General features: G+C 44.4%; 1 protein-coding gene across 2 annotated transcripts in view; it reads left to right on the top strand.

The window, feature by feature from the left end:
* The window catches only part of DOK5 (docking protein 5), a 56,937-nt gene that overhangs the window by 18,733 nt on the left and 16,064 nt on the right, over positions 1 to 22,140 (top strand). For both annotated transcript variants that reach the window (XM_083447089.1, XM_083447090.1), the window contains exon 2: positions 17,587 to 17,694. In XM_083447089.1, the coding sequence (XP_083303215.1) occupies positions 17,587 to 17,694 (108 nt within the window). The remainder of the gene's footprint in view (positions 1 to 17,586; positions 17,695 to 22,140) is intronic.

Here is a 22,140-nt window from a genome sequence, read left to right as displayed (position 1 = left end):
GGAATATCTGTAATTCAGTGGTAGAGTATCTGCTTTGTCTACAGAAGGCCCCAGGTTCAAGTCCAGACATCTCCAGGTAATGCTGGAAATATTCCCTGACCAAAAGTCTGGAGAAACTGATGCCAATCCTGGGCTAGATGGACCAGTGATCTGACTCAGAAGTTTCCTGTGTTTCTCACACCGAAAATCCATTTTGGGGTTGCCACTTGGGGAGTTGCCACTCTGAGACCTTATTTATGGCCCCCAGCATGGCCCCCAGCATGGTTGAATGCTTGGTGAGAGAGTGTGGAAGGAAAGCTGTTGGTCACCTTGTGGGGTGAGAGCCCACAACAATGGTGGTCATAAGGCTGTTCCTGGTGAGAGCTGGGGTGGGAATGTCTGCACTACCCCAGGTAGGAGATGGAGTGGCCTCCTTGGAAGGATGAGTCTCAGAACCAAACCAAATATTGAGTGTGCTACTATTCTATTTATGTACCTGTTGTCTTTGTCCATGGAGTTTTCTTGGCAGGGATACTGGAGTGGCTTGCCGGTTCGTGATCCACCTGGAGTCGGACACAACTAAACAACAACAACAACTATTCTATTTAGAATCATAGAATTCAGGAGTTGGAAGGGACCTTGAGGCTCCTTCATCCTCCATAGGTTCTGAAAGCATAGTCACTGGGTCCCCTGCCTTGTCAAGCCCAGGTGCATCTGGGGGCAGGGAGGTTTCATCAATCAGGCTCTGTGACCTCATCTCATCCCTGTCCATTTTTGAGTCCTCATCCTTAGGTGCCTCCTGCTCCTCTGCTGAATCACAGGGTTCCGAGGGATTCATATGAAAGCTGGATGGGGAGACTTAATGGGCCAGAACTGTCCTGGGGGCAGCAGTTTGTCACCTCTGCTTTATGGGTGGCGTCAGAGCTCCCACGCTTATGCATGGTGTGGTAAGATTCATGGCTGCTTAACACCATATTTGCCGTATGTTCCAAATCCATGAGCAGTCAGGCACTGTCTGGACGAAGAGGAGTGGTGGGAGACACATGCCAGTGCATTGGTGGTGGGACACCAAGGAGAGGTCAGAGGGAGAAGATTAGGAGGAAGTGCTGGATGCTGAAGGGGCAGCAGGATTTAGTGAGCAAGAGGACCCTGTGAAAGGGAACAGTACAGACTATAAGGCTGAAGCAGAGGAGGAGGGGTTAAGAATCCAGGGAGTCTTTCTCTCTGGCTGTGACAAACTCCCTTTCCCCCTGGTTTTCAAGAACTCAGAGAGTAATGAGAAGAGCAGAACTGAGGTCAGAGGTGGGCAGTCACAGTTTGAGACTGCTTGGGGAACATCTGGGAGGGGAACAGCTTTAGAGAGGGTGGAAGGCAGAGATCTTCAGTCCTGGCAACTGCTCCACGGGGTCAGGACCTATTGGGAAGTGTTGCTGAATCAATTAGACCGAGTTGTATGTTTGCTTCCTTGAATAAAGTGTTAAGTTCCCTGACAACAGATCTTCTTCCTTTATCACTGACCTGCATCTGACTCCAACCCTGACATGAGCCCGCAGGAGGTGAAAAAACCCCTCACCTCATTTTGCACTTCACACATTATGGCACATCTATATTTTCCTGCAAAGAGACTCTCTCCCTTTCTCTGTCTCTCTGTATCTCATTATCTCCCTGTAGTAAAATGAAATGTGTGGTTAGTTCTGCAACTGGTGAATGTCCCTTTTTAAATAAGAACCGTGCGTTTGTAGCAGCAGGAGGGTGATAACAGTGTCATGGGTAAATAACAGTGTCATGCTTAATAAATTTGAGGCATATTTTAGGATGCAGACAGAGAAGCCTTACTTCTTCATACTACTCATTGGTTTAACCATTTTAATTAAAAAGACAGTTTGCATGTAAACTGTGCTGCAGAGGTGGAACGAGTCTGCTTGCCACAGCCATCTGTTTGCTCCCTTTGAAAATGGGGTGCTGGACAAGGCAAGCCACCAACATGATCCAGCAGGTCTCTTACATTCTTACTGTACATTGGCACTGTAGCAGTCATACCTCACCCCTTCCCCCAAAAGGTATTAGAAGGGGCTAGGTAATGTTCAGCATCTTCAACTGGAGTAGCTTCTTGATGGTGCCACCGTACAGCAGGTCTTGAACCTCAAAACTTACCATGGCAGCTTTCATCAGCCTGCTGCTCTCCAGATACTTTGGAGACCAATTCCCATCAGTTCTAGCCATTGTAGTCCAAAACATTTGGAGGGTTCAAAATTTGAAATGACTGGCTTTTCATTGTTGTTGTTGTTGTTTACTGTATTTTTTGCTCTATAAGACTCACTTTTTCCTTCCTAAAAAGTAAGGGAAAATGTGTGTGCATCTTATGGAGCGAATGCAGGCTGCGCAGCTATCCCAGAAGCCAGAACAGCAAGAGGGGTTGCTGCTTTCACTGCACAGTGATCCCTCTTGCTGTACTGGCTTCTGAGATTCAGAATATTTTTTTTCTTGTTTTCCTCCTCCAAAGACTAGGTGCGTCTTGTAGTCTGATGCGTCTTATAGAGCGAAAAATACGGTAGTTGTTTAGTCGTGTCTGACTCTTCGTGACCCCATGGACCAGAGCACGCCAGGCACTTCTGTCTTCCACTTTCTCCCGCAATTTGGTCAAACTCATGTTGGTAGCTTCGAGAACACTGTCCAACCATCTCATCCTCTGTCATCCCCTTCTCCTTGTGCCCTCCATCTTTCCCAACATCAGGGTCTTTTCCAGGGAGTCTTCTCTTCTCATGAGGTGGTCAAAATATTGGAGCCTCAGCTTCAGGATCTGTCCTTCCAGCGAGCACTCAGGGCTGATTTTCTTAAGAATGGATAGGTTTGATCTCCTTGCAGTCCATGGGACTCTCAAGAGTCTCCTCCAGACTCTCTTCAAAAGCATCAATTCTTCAGCGATCAGACTTCTTTATGGTCCAGCTCTCACTTCCATACATCACTACTGGGAAAACCATAGCTTTAACTATACTATATGACTTTAACTATACTATAGGTTCCAGCTTATTCGGTCAGAAACCTGATATCAGCTCTGACCTTTTCCAAGCATGCAGGTCGAGTTTAGCATAAAATTCCAGCTGGAAAGCTCTTGACATCTTACTATGTTTCAGAACTTTTGTGAAACAAAATTCCCTGCATGGAGAAATTTTGTCGTGATCCCCCTCCTTTAAGGTAAGTACAACGTCAGTGAAGCAGAAGGCATGGTGAGAAATGTCTCCGTTAATGAGCTGCCACCCTATCTCTAGGTCGTCTATTTTTACAGGTTTATCTCAAATATAGAAAAGTCAAATTTTGGGCACAGAGCCAGGTGTGTAGAATATGATCTTGCACTGCTGGGTATTGCATTCACTTAAAGAAAGAAAAAAAAGATAAAATAAAAAAACCAAATTCTTCAGAATACCTGATCTGTCAGTTCTCATAGGCGTTTCCTGGCAGCTTGTACAACCACGACAGGCACATTCAGCTTTTGTTGTGGAAACAGCAGAATAAATAAAGTGAAATGTCTGTTTTCCAGAAAGTCTTCTGGAAAGTCTGTTTTCCAGAAAGTCTTCTGGAAAGTCTTCTGATGAAGCAGAGCTTGGCCTGATTTGTCCTATGCAGGACAATAGTGACAGTAATTGTTGTTGTCAGCATCTGTCTGTCTCTGGAGACAATGGAGGAGTAAACTTTTGGGAGTGAAGTCAAACTGTTGGAAGGCCTCAGTGCCTGCTGTAGCTGTAGAAACTGATACTGGAGAGACATGTTTTATTGCAGCTGGGGCAGGTGAAGGCATCTGGCTGTGCTGCTGCAGATGCACCCCGGCGTTTCTTCTCTCTGCGCTCCTCCTCCTCTGGTCACTGCTATGGGTACATGACCTGTCTGTCTCCAGGCACTGCGGTCATCTGCAAGGGATCCCCACACAGCTGGGTTGATGTTGCCAGGCTTTGCAGATGTCTTTGTAATAGAGAGTTGGTCTGCCAACTAGCCCGGTGCTGGAAGCCAGCTCCCCATCTTCCATTCTGCGGACATGAGCAAGCTGATTTGTCCTATACACGACTGTAGCGACAATAATAACATTAGATGACTATTATTATTTTGTAAAATAGTGTTTATTGTATTGAAATATTATACTTTTCTTTATTCCTTTACTGTCTACCTTTCTTCACATTTTTTCTTTTTCTTCTTTACTTTTTCTTTCTTTCTGTTTTATTGGATATTATTCTTTATGTATAGTTTTGTTTTGATGTGTTTACTTTGCAATATAATAAAGAAGTTTTTTAAAAAAACAACAACACCCAAATTAGCTTATCAATACCATTGCAGTGCAGTAGCTGCAAGGTGGACAACTGTTCCTTAGCCCTGGACCTCTGTGAGTCTTTTCACACCAATGTCATTCTGGGGATAACTGAGATAAGAACTGCTCTTTGTATTCCAAAAAGCAATATGGAAATAACACCTCAAATTCTTAACCATACATTTCATTTGAAACCAATGCATCTGTTTTGTATATGGCAGCACACTCAGCTATTGGTTATACCAATGCCCAACCCTTCCTCCAAGGAACCCTGAATGACTTAGATGTGCCCCCCAAGCAGTCACTGGCACAGATGCTGGTCAAGGTCAGGGCTGACAGAGGCTTCAGAGATGGTGCTATGCCAGGCACCTTCAAATTGAGAGAGCTCATTCATAGGACACATTGGTTTGCAAATATCTCTAGGTGGTGTTAAGAAAGACTGCTTCCTGAAATGTTGGAGAGCTGTTTCGGTCACTGTAGACAATATTGAGAGAGGTGGAATAGGGACCTGGGCCAAGGAATGGTCAACTGATGGCCTGTATACCAGAGTTCATCAACAGTGGAGTTTTATCTGCCCAGGTGGTCCTGTTAGTGGTGAGCCAAGATGGATGTTGTATTTCATCAGCATCACCCCCCACCCTGCAAAACAGCCCTCCTAAACCTTTTGATACTTCTATGTATGCTTTAGTGTAGGGGTATCTTTTGGCATGTTCCACAGCCCCACTCCCTCTTCCTCTTCCTAGGCTACCCTTGCAGGGGAGCAGGTGGCACTGCGGTCTAAACCCCTGAGCCTCTTGGGCTTGTCGATCGGAAGGTCGGTGGTTTGAATCCGCATGGTGGGGCGAGCTCTTGTTGCTCTGTCCCAGCCTCTGCCAACATAACAGTTCAAAAGCACACTAGTGCAAGTAGATAAATAGGTACCGCTGTGGCAGGAAGATAAATGGTGTTTCCATGTGCTCTGGCTTCCATCATGGTGTTCCGTGCACCAGAAGCTGTTTAGTCATGCTGGCCACATGACCTGGAAAGCTGTCTGCAGACAAACGCTGGCTCCCAGAGCCTGAAAAGCAAAATGAGCGCCGCACCCCATAGTCGCCTTTGACTGGACTTAACCATCCAGGGGTCCTTTACCTTTTACCCCTTGCAGCAGCCTTCCCCTATGCATTTTTTAAAGTGTCCTGAACCGTGAAAATCCTGCTTGTGCTGCATAGGCCGATGACTTCTGTCTAGCTGGAATGTATAACCGACTATAAAAAAGGTAAGAATCATACCCATTGCCCTGGTTTGCTGCTTGAACAGCAACTCTAAGAAAGTGGTTGTCACAGAGCAACTTAACAGCATTTGACTGACTGATGGATCGATTGCATGAAGGCACTGGCCATTTCCAAAAACAATGAGGCAAAATGTTTTAAAGACTAAGAGCAGAAGTTTGAACCCTGTGCAGACCATGACCGCAACCCAGTGCAAGGCCTGCTGCCAGATTCTGCAATTACATGTTAACAAACTCTTTGTATTTGCTTATTTTGTCCCTCTCCCAGAACGCTGATCTCTATCATTGTTTTAGCTTTCGTGGTTGTTGGCAGTTTGTCTAAGCAGATGTTGAGCTGAAGAAATTCCAAGTGCCTGAATGACAGAGAGAGAGAGGCAGAAAGGCAGGCAGGCAACCCAACCCCATCTCCTCCTGGTGTTCCTTCAGATATTTGATCCTCCTCATTTACGAACAAATTGCTTCTGTTCAACTCTTTGGCTGTGAAAAGTATCCAGCTGTAATAGCTGCCATGTGTCGGGATCAATACAAAAGTGTGAAGCCAGTGCTTTTCCTCCTCTTTAACCAGAGAGAGAGGGAGGCAAATGAATCATTTTGAAGAATCAGCACTTAGGGATACATTAAACCTCTTTGTCTTTGTCTGTGTTCATTTCCCCGTAATCCTTATGCAAAAGAAAATGAAATCCTGACAATGTGTTTTATTGATCTCTCCGGGTATTGCTATTGCTGTGAGTTTGCTTCCTGAATTAAAGTTTGTTGTGCGCTGCAGTTAGTGTGGGCTTGATCCGGAAGATGTTGTTTGTGACATGCAGCAGTCAGATCAGAGGTAAGCCCTTGTAAGTTCAATGGGACTTCCTGCCTCGGAGGTGGGGAACCTTTTTCAGGCTGAGGACCACATTCCTTGGTGGAAAACTTTATGGAGGCCACATACTCATGGTGTTTGGGACCAGTGTAAGAGCCAGTCTAAGAATTGATGGATGAACATGAAACCCCATACACATCCATTTGTGTACCCTCTGATGCAAAAACATAATTTGGGCTGGCTACCTCAGCATGTAGCAGTTCCAAGCATGGCCAAGATTATGCAAGGGAAATTGTGAGGGGTGGTTGGAGAATTGCTAGGAGACACCCCCACTAATTCCCCTCACAAAACTATAGTTCCCAGAATGGTTTAACAATCAATCCCTCTTCCCAGGGGATGGACGGAATTGTAGCTATGTGAGAGGAACAGTTCTCAGCACTCTTCACAAACCACAGTTCCCAGGTTTACTTAGGGAAAGGCATGGCTGTTTAAAGTGGGATGATACTGCTTTAGGCGTAAAATGCAGACGGGGCTTAAGTTAGCAAAAACTGGAAAAGGTTAAGGCTCTGGAATGAGGTTTTAAGTTGATATTTTGGTTCAGGGATAGTGTTTCAACATGAACTGTCAAGGAGAAGCTTTATGCAGCTGTGGTTTTTCAAGCCACTTCATTTCCCCCACGCTCCGCTGAGCAGAAATGCACAGTGTGTTTTATATATTGGATGACAATCTGAATAATTGTTATGAATGGATTTGACAACAGCCAGAGAAACAATGAATTAATGCGCACGTACTAGGCAAGTCTATTATTCAGAGAGCAAAATGCTCTCAAAAGAAGGTTGTCATTAGACATTTGTGAACCTGATTTCACTTGCTCAATGCTGGAATTTTTAATGAGAAAATTATTATTATTATTATTATTATTATTATTATTACCCTAGCCACTCCATGTTATCTATAGTGGTCTAAAATATATAGCCACTATACGTTGTCTATAGTTATGTCTGAACAGGACCTGAATCACTTATGACCCACCAGCCTGAACATAGCTCACAATGTATGGTGGTGTAGCAGGGGCTCTATAGATGTCCCAATTTTGCTGTTGGCCTGGAAAAGCAAAAGCAGGGAGAACCGTATCAGCATCTAGGAGGAGAAAATACATACTTCTTGTCTCAGTTTGGCTTGGTGAGTCACAGTTTCTGCAGGACTTACGAAGTACCACCCACCCAGTAACCGAAGAACTGGAAACTGGAAACTATGGACTTAGCTAGATTGGTAAAGAAAAAGTGATCTGTGTTGTATATGCACTGTAACATCATGCCACCAGGTGGCGCTGTGGAGTCCAGTTTTTCTTTTCTGTTTCCCCTGTTTAAATGTGCAAGATGTTTAACTGAAACGCTTCTTTGATGTGTCTAGATCCAGCCTATATGTGCCAGGATCAGAAACCATGGTTTAATCTCTGCTTTTTAAGCAAACCATCAACAAGGCTGGGGAACAATTTCCAGCTTGAGAGCCACATTCCCCTGTGAGCAGTTTTCTGGGGGGCTGTGACTTTTAACATGACTCTTCCCCTTATGTATCACTGGGGTACATGATAACACAAAAGGTTTGTTTCTACACACCATCCATGTGTTTCTTCATCTGGGCAAGCAGGATGGAGACTCCCAGGATACATTCCAGCCATGCAGAGACCGTGGAGCAGGGCTGGTGAGAGTTGTGGTCTAGAGAGGCCTCAAGGATTGCATTTCTTCTTCAGATCTGATGTTCCTCACTCCCAGTTTAAAGCTTATCCTTGTCAGACGTAATGACAAAGTGCCATTGTTGTTGTTGTTTAGTCGTTTAGTCGTGTCCGACTCTTTGTGATCCCATGGACCAGAGCACACCAGGCACTCCTGTCTTCCGCTGCCTCCCACAGTTTGGTCAAACTCACGTTAGTAGCTTTGAGAACACTGTCCAACCATCTTGTCCTCTGTCGTCCCCTTCTCCTTGTGCCCTCCATCTTTCCCAACATCAGGGTCTTTTCCAGGGAGTCTTCTCTTCTCATGAGGTGGCCAAAGTATTGGAGCCTCAGCTTCAGGATCTGTCCTTCCAGTGAGCACTCAGGGCTGATTTCCTTCAGAATGGATAGGTTTGATCTTCTTGCAGTCCATGGGACTCTCAAGAGTCTCCTCTAGCACCATAATTCAAAAGCATCAATTCTTCAGCGATCAGCCTTCTTTATGGTCCAGCTCTCACTTCCATACATCACTACTGGGAAAACCATAGCTTTAACTATACGGACCTTTGTTGGCAAGGTGATGTCTCTGCTTTTTAAGATGCTGTCTAGGTTTGTCATTGCTTTTCTCCCAAGAAGCAGGAGTCTTTTAATTTTGTGACTGCAGTCACCATCTGCAGTGATCATGGAGCCCAAGAAAGTGCCGTTAGTCATAAGTAGATGCTTATGCTATCCTTCACAAGGCTGCACTTGAGGCAAAGAAGGCCCATCCTGTTTCTCCACCTGAGGGGAAACTGGAATTGTCACCTCCTGCCTCCCACTTCCACCCCGGCTTTTATCCCTGGCAAGAGCTGCAGCTTTCTGCAAAGCATTGCTGCTTGGCTTCTCCATTTGGTGGTGTGATGTGGAAGCCATGTGGTGCGCAGGAATGCGCTGGTTCTCAGCAAACTCTGTGGGAGCCAGGGTGTTCCATAAAGCCTCCTCCACTTAGAGCCTCTGAATTATCAAATTCTGCCTAAAATTGGGAAGCTGAGCTAGAATTCCTCCCAAGCCAATGCCTGTGCTTAGCCTGAGAGAAAATGAGCTAGAGAACTCCTTGCCGCAAGAAAAGGTGTATGGCAAAGAATTTAGAAAATTCACCCAAAGATGGGTGAGATATTAGTAGAAAATGATGTCTGTAGCTGCTGACTCATTATGCCAAACCCTGCCTCTGTCTGCCACCATTTTGTGGCAGGCTGTGCCCCCTGCACCACCATTTTGTGTCTGGTGGGCCTCAGCAATTTTCAGTTACCTCAAGTGGGCTCTGGGGGTGGACAGTTTGAGAGCCCTTGCTGTACGGGAACTGAATCAAAACCTCTCAAAGAATAAGTGTGTGGTGTCTTCTAACCTTTCGATAAATGCCACACAAATTGACGCCATTGTTAGCATAAGCAGTAGTATACCGCCCAAGGTTTCAGATGCTGAGAAACCGGCCCTAGAGTCATGACTTGTAGATTTACAGAAGGGAGAAATTTACAGAAATTCACTTTGACTAGAAGCAAATCCCTTCTCAGCAGTATCGTTATTACACTCGACAAATAAGCATGTTTACCTTCTGGCTGCTAGCATTACAGATTCAAACAATCCTGCTTAACCTTTGCAAATAATCCTAGGGTTATTTTAATAAGGCACAAACTGTTCACCCACCAGCTGGATTCCCTAAATCTTTAGCTGTGCTTTTATTTGCCAAGCTGTTGAACGCAATGCCACCTGGATGCCGCAGCAGTTGCTGGAGTACCTCTGCACTCGCTGGAAACGGAGTTTGGTTTCCTAATCCTGTGTAGTTATTTTACCATCAAACGTCGCCATTCTTCTCGTGTGATGATGTATATCTTTGGTACCTAGATCTGTCATCCTGAACGTGGAACTCAAGCAAGTGGGGATAAAATATCGCATCAGTTTGGATGGTTTTGTTCACAAAAATGAATGCCCTTTTTGTGTCTCAGGCAATCCTTTTCAGAGCTCTCCAAAACTGGCTCGGATCCAAAGAGCCATGCAATTAGCTGTGTATGCCCCCCAAAGGGGTTTGGGTTGCATTTCTCTGAAAGCAGATCCCTTGTCACCTGGCAAACCTGCATTTGAAATGCAGGAGGGATTCAGAAGCATTTTGGGATACGGCATGTTGTTCAAAGGGATAACAAAATATGTTTAAAAAAGCCTCATCAAGTCGCTCTTGCAATCCTGACTGCGGTTCGTATAATGTGTGCTTTGAGGAACACAGAGAAAATATTGTAGTACAAATGTGGATGTGATAATAATAATAATAATAATAATAATAATAATAATAATAATAATAATAATTTTATACCCCACCCATCTGGCTGAATTTCCCCAGCCACTCTGGGCAGCTCCCAATCAAGTGTTAAAAACAGTACAGCTTTAAATATTAAAAACTTCCCTGAACAGGGCTGCCTTCAGATGTCTTTTAAAGATAGGATAGCTGCTTATTTCCTTCACATCTGAAGGGAGGGTGTTCCACAGGGTGGGTGCCACTACCGAGAAGGCCCTCTGTCTGGTTCCCTGTAACCTCACTTCTCACAATGAGGGAACTGCCAGAAGGCCACCGGCGCTGGATCTCAGTGTCTGGGCTGAACGATGGGGGTGGAGACGCTCCTTCAGGTATACAGGACCGAGGCTGTTTAGGGCTTTAAAGGTCAGCACCAACACTTTGAATTGTGCTTGGAAATGTACTGGCAGCCAATGCAGATCTCTCAGGACCAGCGTTATGTGGTCCCAGTGGCCACTCCCAGTCACCAGTCTAGCTGCCGCATTCTGGATTAATTGCAGTTTCCAGGTCACCTTCAAAGGTAGTCCCACGTAGAGCGCTAGTAAATACTTAGTAAATACTAATAGTAAATACTTTCCAAGCTGTAGTAGAGGATGGACAACATAATGGGGTTCATGTGTGGTAGAACGAAGTATGTTGTGAGTTGTATTGTTTTCTTTATATATGTTTTTTAATAAATATTTTATTAAGTTTTACATGGAAAATAAAAACAACATACAATAAACAGCGAATAAAACAGAAAAAAAGTACACAGTTACCCAAACATAAAAACCCTAAAGCAACAAAAATAAAAGCAATTTTATCTTCATAATAGCCTTGCATTAACTTATTTCTCCGACTTCCCCAAACCTCCCTTCCCTGTATTCCAAATCATACAATTGAACAACAAATCCCTTCCCTCTGTCATATTTAAATTCTTGTCTTAATTTAAGTATCCTAATTTAACTTATTCAATACTTATAGCTTAAAATATTGAGTCTTTTAATTTTTTAAGATTTTTAGCCAATAACCTTTTACATTCAATCTGATGTCGTTCTAACATTCATTAATCTTGTAGTGTTTCTGTAAATAGTCTTTAAATTTCCTCCAATCTTCTTTCACCATCTCTTCTCCCTGGTCTCTGATTCTGCCAGTCATTTCTGCGGATTCCATATAATCGATGACTTTCATCTGTATTGTTTTCTTTATAGAAGCTCTAATAAAGGGTTTGGGAAGCTGCCAGCCCACAGATGTTAGACTCCAATTTCTGTGAGCCCCAACCAATGCATTCAGCAGTCGAGGATGATGGTATTTGTCACCCAACAACATCTGGAGGGTCTCCATCCTGTTCTTTTGAATGCACATGTGGAAGGTCTGCTGCCATGATGTCCCCACCCCCAATGGATTTTTTAAAATAATCTATTATGTAGGTCTGTAAGGATCAAAGTGGATGTGACACACATAGGACTTCCATGACTCGAATAACTGTTTTTTTTTTCCTTTCAAAACCCAGCCCTCCATTTTAGATGCTCACCCACTTTGAAATATGGTAAGCTAGCCCTCGAGGCCAGCCCAATACATTTTGCAGTCTGAGGCAAAAGACAAGATGGCGCCCTCTCCACATTCTAAGTATAGAAACTGCAAAACTATAAGGAGGCAATAGACGCCTGCCTGAAATCTTGCAGAGCTGCTATCAGTCACTGTGGACAATGCTAATTTAGATAGTTAGTATAAGGTAACTCTGTGTGTCTTGGTGAATAAATGTCCCATACAGTGATACCTCGGGTTACAAACACCTTGGGTTACAAACACTTCAGGTTACAGACTCAGCTAACCCAGAAATAGTACTTCAGGTTAAGAACTTTACCTCAGGATGAGAACAGAAATCGCATGCCGGTGGCCTGGCAGCAGCGGGAGGGTACCTTTGGCTAAAGTTGTACCTCAGGTTAAGAATGGTTTCAGGTTAAGAACAGACCTCCGGAATGAATTAAGTTCTTAACCTGAGGTACCACTGTATATTTCATATGTCCACTTTGCATATTCTGTCTTTTTCCCATTTTACTGGTGCCTCCAGTCCTATCAAATGAAACTGTAATGGTTCTAGGGGTTGCTCGTGCGTAAGCTTGTCCCAACCTCTGGCTGGCTTACCTGAGTGAACCTTTCCTGTCCAGGCAGCCACTCACCCGTGACTGTCTCAATCACTGGCAGAATCCGTCAGTGGGCGTTTCTTAAACTTCTTCCAGCAAAGAAGCTCTTTGACGCCAAGTCTCCTCCTACTCTCCCTGCGCGGAAGCCTTCTGCACAAGGAGGGAGTAGGCAGCGGAGGACCCTTCCTCTCCCTGCTGGTCCCCGGCAAGGAATCATGGGACCGCCTCACCGATTCCCCCATCTGCCCCCCTTCTCCACTGGAGCTATGTTGATTCTCTTCCCCAGAAGACGGGCTGCCTCTCCCACTCCCGGGACGCTCTCTGGGATCCCTTTGGAGCTTGCTGTCTCCCTCGGACACTGATGGCAGTTCCCTGACAGAAACTATCAGAAATAAACCTTTAACTGGCTTCTGAAACCATTGCATTCTGAAATTACTCCCAAACCATCCTGAGCTCTCTGAATTCGCTGTCAAAGCCGTTTAATTCCAGTGCATCACCCCATTGTACCCTTTTGCCTGGTATTCCCACCCCCCCGTCTTTCCCCAAGTATATAATATACTGTAAACTGTCCTGCAGACAAAGCCCCCAGTTCCTTCTCAAGGATACGTAATGAGAAAGGAAGATGTACTGCCAGCTTTAATTATACAATCATTAGGTTTGTACAGCATCTCAATACCAACAAAGCCAACTCCTTAGGCGGTCCTGTTCTCCTGGGACCCTACATTGCTTTGCATTAGCATATCTACCACTTGTGTTTTCCCAGTTGGCTCTAGAAAAGCTAATGCTCACAGAGCTATTCAGTAATCATTTTCATATTAGGCTATTACGTTGTTTACTTAGTATATTGCCCCCTTTGGAAAATATAGAGAATTCTACACTTGATCTCAAATCTGCTTCGTTTCAGCAAAATATAGTTTCCCTCTTTCAGCAACATGCTTATTTGACTTGACTTCCTTGCACATGTAGGTGCATGGACACTAAAGCACCCTCTGGTGTACAACCTGCCACTCCATTTCACTTGTGGTAGCTGGTGAGGTTCATTTCGAAGTGTTAAGTATGGTAACATATACTGCTGGACAACTATGCTTTGTTATTTCATTCTGGCACAACCTCCTGTTTTGGTTTTCAATTACGCAGCTAAGTTTTGTTCCTTCTCGGTTGCCGAAACACAGTGCCTCTCTTCCCTTTTATCCCCCACATAACCATCTGCCCATATAGTAAGTGGTGCTGTTTAAGTTGCAGCTATCTTATAATAAGTACAGCAAATCAGCCGTGTGTCTAAACATTGTACGAACCATCCTCAGGTTTTTAACAAAGAGAATTGTTATGATCGGTTTCCCAACATGTTGGCTTCTGAAGCGGGTGCAGAACAAGCTGTTGCAGAAGAAACAAAGACAGCAAGGAAAGGGCCTCCAGGATTGCTTAGCAGAATATATTACAGGCATCAAAGAATTTTCCCTGTTTGCATCTGTGAGTTGGTGTGGATATTGTCATTATACAGCCTAGGGACTAGGTGGCACTGGACTTAATTGTATCTGGGAGGAGTCAGAAATTTCCCGGGTCTATTCTGCTCTTGTTTAAGGGAGACAATAAAGTTCTTGCCTAGCTTCCTGACTGGTGTGTCCTCTAAGCCTTCCATGGCAATCGCCTACTAGCATTGGTGGAGGAAGGGGGCAGGGGGAGCATACCACCCCCAGACCACATTCCCGGTGGGCTGCCATTGCGGCTGAAGAGTTTGGATTTGATATCCCGCCTTTCACTCCCTTTTAAGGAGTCTCAAAGCGGCTAACATTCTCCTTTCCCTTCCTCCCCCACAACAAACACTCTGTGAGGTGAGTGGGGCTGAGAGACTTCAGAGAAGTGTGACTAGCCCAAGGTCACCCAGCAGCTGCATGTGGAGGAGCGGAGACGCGAACCCGGTTCACCAGATTATGAGACTACCGCTCTTAACCACTACACCACACTGGTCGCGCACCGGGTGGTGCACTGGTCGCGCACCGGGACGCGCACCATGCCCCTGCGGGCAGTGTGCCACACCCCTGGGACACACACCAGCTATGCCCCTGGTGCTGGAGCATGAAGCTCCACCTGCTCTCTGCCCCCGGTGCTGGAGCATGAAGCTCCACCACTGCCTACTAGGGAGGTTCACATAGCCTTTCCCCTGCAGGTCGAAAGGGCATGTGGGGGATGCTGTGGAAGGTATCCCCAACACCAATAATGCCCCCCTACTGTGAGCGGGCACAATGCTCCTGTCCTGCCCCAACCATAGACACCCATAGCAGAAATTACTCCCCTCTGATGTGTGTTCAGCCAGCATGGGAAAGAGCTGTGCCTGTGTACTACACCTAGTGTGGAGACATAAGAGGAAGATCCTGACTGGCTGACATCCCCTAATTGAATTTATTTATTTATTAAATATGACTACCAAAAGGTTTTCAAAAATAACCAATCCGTTACGTAACATGTATTCCATACAGCAAATGAACGGACAAGCTACAGTGCAATTGACAGCGCATTTTGAAAGCAGCTTAAGAGTCAGGGTTCCTTCCTCTTACTCACAGCATGCAACGTTCACTTCACTCACAGGGAGATGCACACCACAACCAGATCCTTATGTGGACACAAGTTGTACAATGACCACTAGCCATCCCATTCTACCCCCACACCTTAGAAACATCCATAAGCACACCACCCACCCAATCGCTCCAGTATCTTCCAGTCACTATCACTAGTGTCGCCAACCACTATCACCAATCTCTCTGCCCACTCTACTAAAAATGTACTACAGAAACACCAGGAGACAATAGAACCATTCACTGATAGACACATATAAAATATCAGGAAAAAAATCCATCCACCAACCACGTGTTCTAGATGCAGTCATTACAACGACCCTGTAAGGTGGGTCAGTATGAGACTGATGCTGAGAGACACCACCTTGCCTGACACACCACCTAGCACAGGGTTGGACAGCATGGTGCCCCTGCCAGCTGTTTTGGACTACAAGTCCCATCATTCATGATCATTGGCAGTGCTGGTTGAGTGATGCGAGTTGTATTCCACAACATCTGCAGACCACTGCATTGGTTGCCCCTCCGCCTAGTATGCTCATGGTGAGGGGAGATTTGAAACGGTACCTCCTAACTCCCTGTACCAGCTTTTAGATGAAGTCCTTTCCTTCTTCCTCTTCCTCTTCTAACAACTACCAATGGATTTTACACATTTCAGCCATTTACCACCACTACTGTAATGGGTGTGTATGAAGTTGTTATTCTCCATCAAAGGCAATTTGAATCTCTCTTGAATTATGCAATTACCAGCGTAATACAGGGATACTCTTTAAAAATTATCTTGCCATTCCTCTGTGCTCACTGCCAGCAAATATGCTATCGTGGGATTGGGGATTGGATTGCTACTTATGCACCACCACCACCAATGAAAAAAGGATGAAAGCGAACATGCTTCTTCATATGTACAGATGCAGATTTGGAAATAATTACTTTACACATTTAGGGACGCGGGTGGCACTGTGGGTAAAAGCCTCAGCGCCTAGGGCTTGCTGATCGAAAGGTCGGCGGTTCAAATCCCCGTGGCGGGGTGCGCTCCCGTCGTTCGGTCCCAGCGCCTGCCAACCTAGCAGTTCGAAAGCACTCCCGGGTGCAAGTAGATAAATAGGGACCGCTTACTGGCAGGAAGGTAAACGGCATTTCCGTGTGCGGCTCTGGCTCGCCAGAGCCGCGATGTCACGCTGGCCACGTGACCTGGAAGTGTCTCCGGACAGCGCTGGCCCCCGGCCTCTTGAGTGAGATGGGCGCACAACCCTAGAGTCTGTCAAGACTGGCAAGTACGGGCAGGGGTACCTTTACCTTTACCTTACTTTACACATTGCACAGGCCCCAGGTTCAAAATACAGTACCCCCAGGTAGGGCTGGGAATGTTCCCTGCCTAACACCCTGGAGGGTTGCTACCAGTCAGTATGGACATGGTTGAGCTAGATAGACAAACAGTGTGACTCATAAGGCAGCTTCCTATGTTCCTAACAGAAATAGGAACACTATATATTTTAAGATAGTAGAGAAGACTGCGACGAAGTGATCTGTGGGCCTTCTCAGTCTTCTGCCCAGGTGTGAAGAGTAGACAGGCAAATTCAAAGCCCTTCCTGCTCTCCCTTCGGAGGACTGTCCCCTGACCAGCCTTCAAACAGAAGCCTGCCATAAGCCTGTAAAGTAAGACACATGTCCGGCCTAGTTGATGGAGATCTCTACAACACCCAAGCCCACTGGAGTCCATTCCTGGGGAAGAGTGTAAAGGAGGTTAGGGGCTGAATCTGGGGAACTGCATTGCGGACAGCACAACAGCCGTGGAGGTCATTGGCCGTGTCTTTCCAGCAGCTGACCCAGGACAGGAGAGCTTATGAGGGGAGGAAGAGGATGTCCACTTGGATAATGGTGGGTGTCACTCTGTATAGGCAGATCTCCTTGAAGGTGATTGCATTGTGCAAATAAGCAACTTGGAGATCTTTTGGGATTATAAAGCAGAATATAAATAAGATGAGTAAGCAGTGCTTTTTGTGTGATTTTTGTAGTCATGGATACCACTTTTCTTTGCTGCCCATGGAGGCCATTTTGTTCTGGCGCCCATGACATTTTTATCACGATATGAGTACTGACACCTCATTTGTTACCAAAAATAGCGCACTGTAAATAAGTAAGCATTGAAGTCCATAAGTAAATAAGGGGTTTGGCAGCCAAAAGCAACAACAAATGCATGCTTGTGAGTGAGAATGTAAGTTGGTACAGGAAATGGACATCATCTGGAAAAGCAGAAGGAAGAGTCTGAGAAAGAGGAATCAAAACCAACTCAAGGGATTTTGCTGAGCTGAGTACCCACCCCTTGCGTTTCTATGGGACTATTCATTCCTCCAAATGGAATATTTGAAAATAATTATTTGTCACAAGGTTTGCTTTTAAATAACAACAACAACAACAACAACAACAACAACAACAACAACAACAATATAAAATAATAATAATAATAATAATAATAATAATAATAATAATAATGTGTTTCAATGTTTCTAGATTTATCAGAGATGCTGGCTAGTCTTCAAGAAAGCATCAAGCAAAGGACCCAAAAGAATAGAGAAATTTTCAGATGAGCGTGCTGCTTATTTCAGATGCTATCATAAGGTAAGAGAACGTGCATGATTCCTCTGTGTCTCCTTCACAAGAAGGTTTTCCCATGTAAGTAACTCCCACGGTTAATCTAGACTTTAGCGGCAATCCTGTTAATGATTCGTTGTGATTTAGGCCCCGTTCCCAGGGCTAGCCCACCCATGAGGCCAGGTGAGGTGGTTGCCTCAGGTGGCAGTTCCACTCACCTGCCCTTGCTGCCCACCCATCCACATGTCTCCCAGATGTCCCCAATGCACCACTGACATTTCACTAGTCCTCCCTCTCTGGCCCATTCTGCACATCCACCCAAGAACATCTGGCTGACCGCAGAATGCTGGACTAGATGGGATTTTTGCCTGATCCAGCAAAAGTTCTTCTTAAGGTCTATTCTTCCTATCAGTTTATAATCAGCCTTAGAGAAGATATAAATAGTATATTTAAATGGTAACTTTAAAAATTAATACGTCCCTTTCAGAGAATACCTATCAGGAGTTGTATCAATGGAAACAATATAATTCGTTCATCATTTGCATAATCGTTGTTGCTAGATAGAAAAGTTTCTGAGACTCCTTGTTAAAAAAAAAATCAGTTGGGGATCGCTCTGCCTGAGAAGGTACATGTGTAATTTCCCTCAGCACCATAACAATAATAGACCCTTTAATTTTTAATCTTTGACGGCAACAGCTTAATATATTAGAAAATTGGGATTTAGGTGTGCAAACAGTCTCGGCGCCTGGGAGCGAAAAGATAAGCTTTTGGTGGCTGATCCATTCTTATTTGGCTTGAGAGGTGTTTAAGGAATAAATCTCATGAGAATACCACATTTGAATCTCCTTAAACTATTTGCTCCGATCTACATCTCTCGGATGCATAATTTATACAGGGCTGGCCATAAAGCCTGGGGGACAATTGGCCCTACGTGTGTCTAGAAATAGAAGTTCAGGGGAAATTTATCTGAGGCCATTTTCAAAAGTCACGAGAAGAGACTCAAAATCCCTTCCTCTGCTTCATCACAACTCCTATTGGGATTGCGCAGAATGTATATTTAAAGCACTTTAATTTCGGCTCAGCACAGAAGGTGTGTCATCTGTAATGATACTGAGCCGACAAATTATTGATGCAAATCTTATGTCTCTTTTACTCTCTCCCCTTCTTCACATGGTAATGTGAAGTATAAGTGGTACATCCACCTCTGAATGATATGGGAATTAGGGCTGAAATGGAAGATCATGGTCTCTTAAACATTCACTTCTTTAAAATGGGTCTTTATTTCCTCCCCTTGCATAATCCAGAGACTAGATTCTCTGCCACTCAAGGTATGTAGCTACCCGTTAAACCCTGTTTATGTTGGTGTAATGTGAACAGTGGTGTAATGTGACACAGTGCTTGGTCTCATGTCTTGAGGAACACATCCCCATGTCTGGATGTTCTGAGATAAGAGTACCAGGTGCCCTGGGTTACCATAGCAACACCAGCAAGGCCTCCTCTCGATGTGACATTCACCCACCAGGCTGCACTGGTCCGTGTGGCATCTCCTGTGGTGGCAGCCATGGAGAGAGTTGGCTGAAAATCCTTTTCCCCTAGCTCAGCGGCAGTAGTTCTAGAGGTGGGAAGTGGGACATTTCCAGATCCAGATGAAAGCTGGGAATGCTGGGAATTTGGGATGTACTGGTAAAAACAGGGCAATTCTGGGTATGGTGATATCTACAGACTTCCTAGAACTTCTACATTTGCAACCATAATTACAAATAAAGCCGACCCTTTGACATGTTTATTTGTTTATTGTGGTTTATTAATCAAAAGTAAACAGTAATCCAACTAATCAAACCCTAGATTAATAAACTAAAGACCACAGCAAAAGTCAAGACACACACACTATGGTACCACTGATCAACAAACAACAGCATCAAAAAGCTTATGTGAAAAAGGATTTTTGTTCAGTTGTCAGCAGAACACAAATACAGAAGAAGATGCCCAGACTTCTCATGGAAGGAGTACTAGCACTGAAGAAGCCTTCTTGTCATGTCACAATGAACAACAGCACTCTCTTTTTTATGTATAGAGCCAGGAATTCTAAAACATACCTCGTTGGAGTCAATAATGTGTTCTAATAAGCATCACAGGCAATGATTTAGGATCAGTTTAATTCCACAGTGTCTGGAACTGATATAATCTAGCTGTTTTTTTCCTAGTGATTTATTGCACTAGCTCATCTGACTTATGTTCCCTTGCCTTGGTGATGTATGATGCTGACATATAACTCTGATGATCTGGCTTTATAGATACATGGGCATAGATCCAGAGTTTCCTTCTGCCAGTGGCAGCATCCTGGGAGCATAGTTATATGCATGAGATGCTGCCAGTGCCTGCTGGTGGAAGGTAGCTTTAAATGTTCCTCTTGAAGTCCATTTGGAGGAGGCGCTGTAGGAGTTAGTGAAAGTTGCTTCCTGCAGCTTCCAGAAGTGAGATCCTGTTCTGGATTGGCAGCCCTTTCTTTCATGGTAAAGAACTCTGGATCCAAGTCGTGGTCAAGGGAAATTATATCCAGAAGGGTTTGCCTAACCAGGTGATAGGAGAAATGTTTGAAAGGAGAAGGTATGAGGGTATCTTTTTCAGCTCCCTTATTCTATCTGAGGCATGCCAGCACAGTGTTGCACAGCATCTCTGCAGGGAGGCCTAGAACAGCATGAGGATTCAAGATCGGGGAGAACTTACTGAATTTTCTGGAACAATATGCAAACTGAAACATCTTTGTAAATTGGCACCTCTCCGTCTTTTGCAGTTAAGCTCTCCAGCCAAGTAACATGTACAAAAATGCATATGTGAGTGAAAATAACATACATAAATGCATTGTATTACAGAAAATAGCTTTGCAAAAATGTGTACATTAAGGAAAATTTCTATATAACATCTAAAAATATTTGGAGAATTTGGAAAATCCCTACTGGATCTGTCAATGGAGAGTGTTAGGCCTCTCTGGAAATGTCCACAGCAGTTCGTAGAATCCATTCCAGATATTATAATGTACACTGGAGTTTTGGCAGAGTAGAATGAATCCATTCTGCCCAAACTCTTCAAAGCAGATCTCAGGCAGCTTCTCATTTCCAGTTGTGGTTTTGGTTATATATCACCCTAATGTATGCATCGTCTGGCTATTATTGAGTAGAACAGAATTTATTGTGTTCACGTAGATGAATGCTTCTAGGTCTCTGCAATATCAAATCAGGACCTTTGGTGCTATGAAGATAACAATCATGGGAGATGAACAATCTTCCTTGCCTGCTTTATGAACTGATGCCAAAATGAAGTGCAAACAGTGGGAAGGACAAGTAGCAAAAAGAAAACAAATTTTACTCTTCAGGTGAATGAACTTTGAAGCCTCAAATGTGAACTGAGGCTTGCAAGATGTACGTTGAAATATATTGCTCTGCCTTTTGGATTTCTGCATAGCAGTTGCTCTTTCGGTGTCTGACCTTTAAGGATGAATTGATAACGTGAATAAATTGAGTAATGCCTCACTTTTATTACTTCCTTCCCTCCTAAACAGCATAAAGCCATCGGAGGCAGCCAATAGTCCATGCCTCATCCATATACAGTTACCTTCATAAAGAGCTTGCTATGAGAAAGCGTTTCAAAATAGAGTGTGATATCTCATTTCCTTCTACTCAGAGGAGACCCAATCATATTAATGAACTTAATTACTTAAGCATGATTAAGCATGAGTGTGATTAATGCTGGATATCGCCCGGAATTCAGATTAAAGCTATCTTGAAAATATTAAGCCTTTGTAACCAAATAAATGATGGCATATTTTCATTTAATTGAGAAAAATAAATGGAAGAAAGCTAGATTTCAACAAGGCAAGAATAAAATCACCTTGTTTGGGTTGGGCAAAGTCTTTCCTTCCCCTTTACATGGTGTGCGTGTGAGAGAGAACATTAATGTGTGTGCATGTGTGTGAGGGAGAGAATGAGAGAAATTATCAGGTGGTAAGGTGGGGGTTAAACCACAGAGCCTAGGGCTTGCCGATCAGAAGGTTGGTAGTTCAAATCCCCGTGATGAGGTGAGCTCCTGTTGCTCAGTCCCTGCTCCTGCCAACCTAGCAGTTCGAAAGCACATCAAAGTGCAAGTAGATAAATAGGTACTGCTCCGGCGGGAAGATAAACGGCGTTTCCGTGCGCTGCTCTGGTTTGCCAGAATTGGCTTAGTCATGCTGGCCACATGACCCCAAAGCTGTCTGCGGACAAACGCTGGCTCCCTCGGCCTATAGAGCGAGATGAGCACCACAACCCCAGAGTCATCCATGACTGGACCTAATGGTCAGGGGGTACCTTTACCTTTAAGGTAGTATTAGTTACATATGGTAGAAATTTAGGCATTCAGATCAGACTTAATATTTGTTTTGTTTTTATTAATAAAGCTTTCTCATAATACAATAGGGTAAAAAACTAATGTAAATAA

The sequence above is a fragment of the Podarcis tiliguerta genome (genome assembly GCF_965153285.1).
Source record: "Podarcis tiliguerta genome assembly, chromosome: 6".
NCBI lineage: Eukaryota > Metazoa > Chordata > Lepidosauria > Squamata > Lacertidae > Podarcis > Podarcis tiliguerta.
This window is presented reverse-complemented; position numbering and strand designations above follow the sequence as displayed.